Genomic DNA, 7,458 nt, shown 5'->3' on the forward strand with positions numbered 1-7,458 from the left:
AGAACACCTTTGGACTGAGAGCCAGGCCTTCTCGACCAACATCAGTGTGTGACCTCACCAATGCGCTTTTGGAAGAATGGTCAAAAATTCCTAGAAACACTCTCCTCAACCTTGTGGACAGTCTTCCCAGAAGAGTTGAAGCTGTAATAGCTGCAAAAGGTGGACCGACATCATATTGAACTCTGGGTTAGGAATGGGATGGCACTTCAGTTCATAGTAGGAGTCTATATATTACCAATACTTTTGGTAATATAGTGTATATAGTGTACATATGAGCGCAGTGTAATGGCAACGTGCAGTAACTTCTGTTGCAGAAGCCGCTCAGAGTATTCCAATAAAACATGTTATACATTTTTTTAGAAAGACGACAAATGCGTTTTAAGATTGGGATGTGATAATTGTTTTATTATCTATTATATTATATTATATATTATGTAAACAAAGCACTAGTATAACTTCACTATATTCTCTACGTTTCTCATTCTCAACGCGGTGCACTTGTCGTCTTCCCCAAAATACATTATCTAAAAATGATTTAATCTCGTACATTTACGGAATTATTCTCATGAATTGATGATTTTCTCAACTCAGGACTTTGTACCCGATATTTTTATCCGCAATATGGCCGTACTTGTACCTCGTAATAATTAGCGAACGTTCAAACGTATTCGGAAAATGACTGTCGTTTTAAAAATGTTTATCCCTCTGTAGGAGTTAATTCTTACAATCCAACTAGATACCAAAAGAACAGACAGTGTTCTTACGAGTTCTTACGTGAAATGTTAATACGCCGACGCAGTAGGGGACGCTGTATGCTGTTGCACTGACCGGAACCGGCGAGGAGGAATTGACAGCATAAGGAGGAAGAAGAGCAGCTGCAGGTTTTTACTTTCTCCTCTGGGATAAAAACATTCATGCCTACACAATAACAAATTGTAACTGTTTGTCGACGTCGAGGAAAAATACGTTTACTTTTACATTAATGTGTCAAATTAACCAAAATTTTTCGATTTTCACCTTCGGTGATAGCCTGTTAGCAACAGACAGCTAAAACCGAATTAAAATTTATACATTAAAATGAAATTAAAACGGTTTAAAGCAGATTTAGAATTGAAACATTAAGATGTTATACCATCGTCAAATATTTTTTCCCCTGTAGCCTAGTTATATATATATATATTTTAAATTAGATTTTTCTAATTTGATGTTTATACAATCTTTGATTCATTCTAAAGACTGTTGAAGAATGCAGTGGACTAGTTTTGACCTGAGGCCTCTTAAGCAGTCATATGCAACCAAGGCTTATATATGAAGTACTAAATAAATTTCAGTACACATGTTCTTTACTTTTCTCCTGGGTCCATTATTATATGTAATTTATACAGATCTATTGTTTGATTTGTTTGTGTGGATTTAATGTTACAGATGGCTGGTAAAAATTAAAAGTATAAATATTAAATAAATAATAATAAAAAAGTCCTGTGTATTTTTCCTAATCACAAAAGCTTTAAAGCCTTAAAATCTTGTGGCTTTTTCCTGTTTGTTTTTGACACATTTGTTTCTTCTGTGCATTGTGTTACAGACTCAGATCTGAAGCTGTCACCGTTTTTTTTGTTGTTGTTCTAATGACGCTCTCATTCTCCATCAGGTATTTTCACACACTTATGGTTACTTGCAGTTTAGTGAATGTTAACACAACACATACATTGTTCAAGTTTATAGTTATAGCTAAACTGTAGCTCACATCTGTTCTTGCAGCCACAGGTTTAGCCACCATGGACCTGGATCAGTGTCTGGACGAGCTGTTCTGCTTTGCAGATACAGTGCTAACCGTCCATCAGGTTCTCCACCATCAGCAATACCTCCACCCCCTTTTTCTGCCCCTGCTGGTCACAATGAAAAAGGCAAAGCCTTAATGAAGGAGCGCCTCCTGGCTGCTGTTCGGGTACAAACTCTTGGCCCAATTAAAATCCATCACCAACAAGAAACACAAACCTAACTTTTCATAACTCTTTTCCGTAGTGTGCAGCCGTGCTTGGGCAGCGCTGGGCTCAGAGGTCAACCCAAACAGCCTCTGCCAGCATGAACTACTGGTGGGGGAAGTACGAAGAGTTTGTGGGGCTCAACGAAGTCCGCGAAGCTCAGGCCAAGGTGACAGAGGTGAGACTGTTAACAGAACTTTCAGTTTAATTGATGGTGTCCACACAACAGTGTAGTGTCAAACTAACTAGTCATGTAACTGAAACATATTTGTTTAGGCTGAAGCTGCATTCATGGTGGCCAGAGGTCTGGTCCGTGACTCACATGCCGCCCTAGAGGCCCTGCAGAGTCGTCTGAAGGAGGTCCGAGTCCGTCTGGACAGGGTTTCTAGAGAAGAGGCCCAGTACCTAGAACTGGCAACGATGGAGCACAAACTTCTGCAGGTTAGATTCAACCAAACAGGAAGAATTTAAATAACTGGCATGGGTTTAGAAGAAGATTTTTTTGATTTTTGAACATCACTTGCTTTGCAGTTGGATAAACAACAGTTAAACATAAAAACATAAATTAATTTAAAAAATGATGCGTTTGTAATTCACTACCAATCACTTGGCACAGCAACTTCTCATGAGCCTACTGTTGCTCAAACTCATCTATGTTCCCTGTGATCCTGTGGAGGCAAATATCTAGCCTCAGTCCTGCCTTCACCTTGTACTTCCACAGGATTGGGGCATCAAGGGTCAGCCCACCTGCAGTTTGTCTCTACAGAGCAGGTAGATTGACATTTTAGCACGAAAAAAATGTTGGTTTTTTTTTTTGTTTTTTATTTTAATTTATTATTAATTTAACTTCACAATAAAAACAGGGGCAGTAAAAATGACACCAAAGAGGTTAATAACGTGTTAAAACTTCTTAAATTTATGCTTATCTCCTGCACTCAGTAAAAACATTAAAAATGTTCTCTGTCAAACCACAGAGAGGGCACTCATTCACAACACTAGGATTAAAAACAGATGCTGGAGGGGCGGGGGGTTTGTACAGAGCTTTGTGTAGGTTTAATTTATGTTCATTGTGGAACTCTGCAGAGTCAGGTTCAGCTTCTCCGTTACCATGTTTAAGGAGAAGGGCTCTCTCTTTTTCCATCATCTTTTTCTACATGAGCTCTAGGCTCCTTTGTGTTGGACGGGTAGAATGTGTACCCAGGGCAGAGCCCAGAGCGTGGCTATTTGTGAGTGCTGGACCTGCTATGTCCACCAGTTGTTGCAGGCAGACATTTCTTTTGCTGCATAGTGCCCCCATTTGCCCAGGTACAGTGCTGCAGCACACGTCCAGGTGGCACCACAGCCATACACCAGTACGCACTCAAGCAGCCATTAATCACACTGCCATCAAGCACCACTCTCGAGCCATAAATCACACTGCCATCAAGCACCACTCTCAATGTCCATGTACAACATCTTGAGCTTGGCCACGAGCCCAGTACAAAACCCAAACTTTTCCATAAATTTCCAAAGATAGACGTGTTCAACGAGGTCCAATGTGAACAACCCAGTGTTTATTCCTAATGAACTGGAGACCTCCAAAACACATCTGAATGAGATAGATATTATCCACTACAGACTTGCCGGGCACACAGTAGGTCTGATCCCGGTGGAGTATCTGCTACATCCAACCTTTCAGCCTAGGCTTTGGACAATATGTTATGGTTGTGACTTCACCAGTTACCTGATAGATCTAGTGATGTGACATAAAAGCTTAATTTGAACCATGCCATGCCTCAGACTGACAAATTAGTTTTTTCTTTGTTTAAAATCATTCCAAAAATGACTTAAAGCATCTTTAAAACATTTATCGACAGGTAAAATCGAGATTCTGTTTTCACTGACGTGGGACCATATGTACTGTCTGAAGCCTGTTTGTATGCTTCTTCACACATCCACTAGGTCATGAGAGAAAACTAATGGCTCTCCATGGTGTCGTTCTAAAATTTTTTTCACAGTACAATTAAAATCCCCGTCCACAAATAAATGATCCTCTGGGTCACAGCTATTTATAATGTCATCCACTTGTGCTGTTGTTTGGAGCATAAATGTTAATAAAAAACACACTTAAATGTTCAAAATGAGCTCTGACAAAAGGACACATCCACAACATGTTTGACCTCCAGAAAGGTCGGCGTAAATCCCCCAGAAGAGGAAGCCCAATTCTCCACTTAGGGTGGAACCCTGGCTTAAAATCACTTCTCTCGATTCTCTGCTGCAGTCTGTCTCAGTCCCAACATCACTGTGTGTTCCTTGTAAAAACAGAACATCAATGTACTTGATTATTGCCATTTCAAATACTACTGCGCTCGTTCTTGTTTCTCTCACCATTGAAAGAATCTTGCTGTGCGAGGTGTCTTCAGGCAAGGAATGGAAACAGCCGGTAGATGGTCGATTAGTTTTAATAACAAAACTGTCAAACAAAACAGGTCGAAAAATAAATCAAAATAAAATGACTGGAGAAGTATTCAAAGGGTCCAAAAATGAATCAAAATAAAATGATTGGAGAAGTATTCAAGGAAATCTTGTACTTCTTGTACAACATTTGTTAATACGCAAATCCTCTCAAGAATAACTTCTAATCTATCATTAGTTGTTTATGCTTATATACCTGTGTCGGAGTGGTGTTTAAATCTTGGCGGCCAATCATCGGGGGTGGTGTTTAAATCTTGGCGGCCAATCATATTATTGTTCTTGTATCTTGGTTATGCCTGCAGTCGCCAGTGTGTGGCGCTGCTGTTCCATGATTCAGCAGTGTTGGAGGACATGTTTATGAACCTTTTGTTGCTGAGATCAAAAGGAATGGATGGATCCGGTTTCCCCATGAGAATGTGCAGAGGTGTTTCAGAGTTGTCCAGAAAGTTGGTGTGAAGAAAATTTGGGGGAAATTCTCTTTGAATGTGTGGAGCTATGTGACTGTGTGCTTGGGAAAGCCTTTTGGTGTCTTGGCAGCTTCCTGCTGCAGACCCAACCAAATGTGAAAACCACTGAAATCTAACACCATCGACGTTCAGAATTACTATTTTAAAAACACTAAGGGTGATGAAGGTATTAACAGCAAGACTAAAACCAATTAATGAAATACAACAAATACAAATTAAAAACAGCTAGTTGTTTCCTGACTTTAATTTTTTATTTTGTCTGAAAACCCCTGTGGTCTGTCAAGTCTGACTCAGCTCTGTGTTTTATTACATATTTTTGGCTGAGTTAAAAAAAAACTCTGCAAATCAGGGGAGTGCTGCTGTAGCTTAAACATTCTCATAGCTTTATTCTCCTGTATAGAGAACTCCAGTTCAGTGACAGGATACACCTGAACACCAGTCTGCTGTGTGTGTGACAGATTACTGTTGTCTGACAAAGCCTTCACTGTCGCTGCTGTAGCTCTCAGTCTCTCTACCAGACGTCCAGTCTTAGCACCAACCAGGAGCTGACCCCCACTCAACCTCCCAGGTCTCCATCTCCTCAGCCACTGGGCTCCCCTCACTTAGCTCACCTACTAATTTATCTGTCTTACCTGTTTCACCTATCGCCTCCTCTGTCTCCCTCTCCTCACCTACTTCACAATGTCTCACCCCTTCCCTCTCACCACTCAATTTTGTGGTCTCCCTGGTTAAAAAAAAAACTCTGTGTTTCTTTTTTCTGTTGTTTTTCTGCTACACCGTTCTCCTACTGTGGCTAAACACTGCACTACTGGAATGGGTTGGTCGGCAGAACCCCCCCCCGCAGGAGTGCCAGTCAAATGTCCCTCTTCACCTCAGCCTGGAGAAAACGCAGCTGGACTCCGTGCCAGTGTCTGAGATGCCTTAGCTCCTTAGAGTCTGGACGACAAACAAACGACAAATAAAAAACACTAAACTAACTGAAAGTCAACACTGAATTAATACAACTACAATAACAAACACACCACAATGGGGAAAAAAAGACAAAAATTTGAAAAAAAAAGTCCATTTGTTCAGCCCTTCCAGTCACACTCCCCAACCCAAAAAGATTTACAAACTTCTGTTTTCTATCCGCAGGAAGAACGTCGTCACAGATCAGACTATGAGAAAACAGAAATTTGTGAGAGAGAGAAGTTTGCATTGTTCTCAGCTGCTGTCAGAGCAAGTCATGAGAAGGAGAGAACCAGAGCAGAGCGTACTAAGAACTGGTCCGTCATCGGATCAGTGCTAGGTGCTTTAATTGGAGTCATGGGGTCCACTTACATCAATCATGTCCGTTTACAGGTGAGCAGGACAATGACACAAACAAGGAGCTTGAGAGAGTTGGAGAAGAAAAATATATAGGGAGAGAAACATATTGATGCAAGTCTTTTCTATTTTCAATGTAGGAACTTAAGAACCTTCTTCTTGAGGCCCAGAGAGGTCCACAGAGTTTGCAGGAGGCTCTGAGAGTCCAGGCTGGAATCCACCAATCTCAGCAGGAGCAACTCCAAAGTATAATTCACGGTCTGAAAAACACAGTGACTAATGCCATCACTGCCACAGGGGAGCATAGGTCCTCGAATGAAGGTCTAACCCTGATGTCATCCTTGGAAGATCTGCACATCTGCAACCAAAAGACCCAGTCCGCGGTGAACTCCCTCATGCCACAACTAAGGAAATTGGAGCAAGGGCTGGACAGACTGGAGAGGAGGCTGTTACCAGGAATACCAGGACTGGAGACCCCCCAGGAGCCACTACAGACTTTAGTAGAACACCAGAAGAGACACAGCTCCGTCTTCAGCTTCACTGCTGCTACTGCTATCACTGTGGCCACACTTTACCTGATGTTCAGAGCAGCTACCGGCTGAACAACCGTCATAGCTGTGAACATGTGTGCAGGGCACTTTGGATATTTCTGCTGTAATGACCTCCTGAATTCATGAACAAGCACCAAGTTTCTCACACCCAATGTTTTATTCACTTTTTTTCCCCGAAATTGATTCATTTTTATTCTACTGGTCTTTGAGATGGATAAAGTTAGAATCTGAATAAATGTTGATTGAAAACTGACCCGAAACTAACCTAGAAACCTCGGTAGAAGCATTTATTCTCATAGTTCAATGAAGTACAGCTTATTTAAGAAAGAAAAAAAATAACGCTAGCCTGATGTGTGAGAGACAGGTTGAAAACGTACTAAATAATGTCATTTGAATTTAATCAAATTAAAAGTATCTTTTAAAAAATGAGTAAACTTTGAGTAAAAGTTACTTAGTTAAATTTGAATTTAATCAAAGTAAAAGTATATTTTAAAAAATGAGTAAACTTTGAATAAAAGTTACTTCGTTATGTCTAGGATGATTCTCAGATTCTGTGGCTTCTTCAGTTCTGAAGAACTGAAATGGGGTGTATGTGCGTGCACATAAAGATGTGCTCAGGTACAATAAAACAGTGCTTGGAATGTTATCAAAATATTGGGGAAAGCAAGTGTACCGCGTGGTCTACTCAAGACAAAGGGG

General features: G+C 40.7%; 1 protein-coding gene across 1 annotated transcript; it reads left to right on the top strand.

Annotated features, from left to right (window-relative positions):
- Nucleotides 1-778: 778 nt before the first annotated feature.
- ccdc51 (coiled-coil domain containing 51) lies at nt 779-7,185 on the top strand. Its single transcript, XM_008321274.3, has 7 exons — nt 779-881; nt 1,583-1,648; nt 1,759-1,945; nt 2,023-2,160; nt 2,259-2,423; nt 6,038-6,244; nt 6,349-7,185. The coding sequence occupies exons 2-7, from the start codon at nt 1,626-1,628 to the stop codon at nt 6,808-6,810; spliced, it is 1,182 nt and encodes a 393-aa protein (XP_008319496.1). The 5' UTR covers nt 779-881; nt 1,583-1,625; the 3' UTR covers nt 6,811-7,185.
- The last annotated feature ends 273 nt before the right edge of the window (nt 7,186-7,458 follow it).

This window comes from Cynoglossus semilaevis, chromosome 11 (genome assembly GCF_000523025.1).
Source record: "Cynoglossus semilaevis isolate Cse_v1.0 chromosome 11, Cse_v1.0, whole genome shotgun sequence".
In the NCBI taxonomy this organism is placed as follows: Eukaryota; Metazoa; Chordata; class Actinopteri; order Pleuronectiformes; family Cynoglossidae; genus Cynoglossus; species Cynoglossus semilaevis.

What these genes read in the sequence shown, in the direction of transcription:
- ccdc51 (XM_008321274.3), top strand. Translation starts at nt 1,626, where the DNA reads ATGACGCTCTCATTCTCCATCAG. An exon ending in GCCTCCTGGCTGCTGTTCGG is followed by an intron (nt 1,946 to 2,022) that starts GTACAAACTCTT and finishes TCTTTTCCGTAG; the next exon opens with TGTGCAGCCGTGCTTGGGCA. An exon ending in TCAATCATGTCCGTTTACAG is followed by an intron (nt 6,245 to 6,348) that starts GTGAGCAGGACA and finishes TTTTCAATGTAG; the next exon opens with GAACTTAAGAACCTTCTTCT.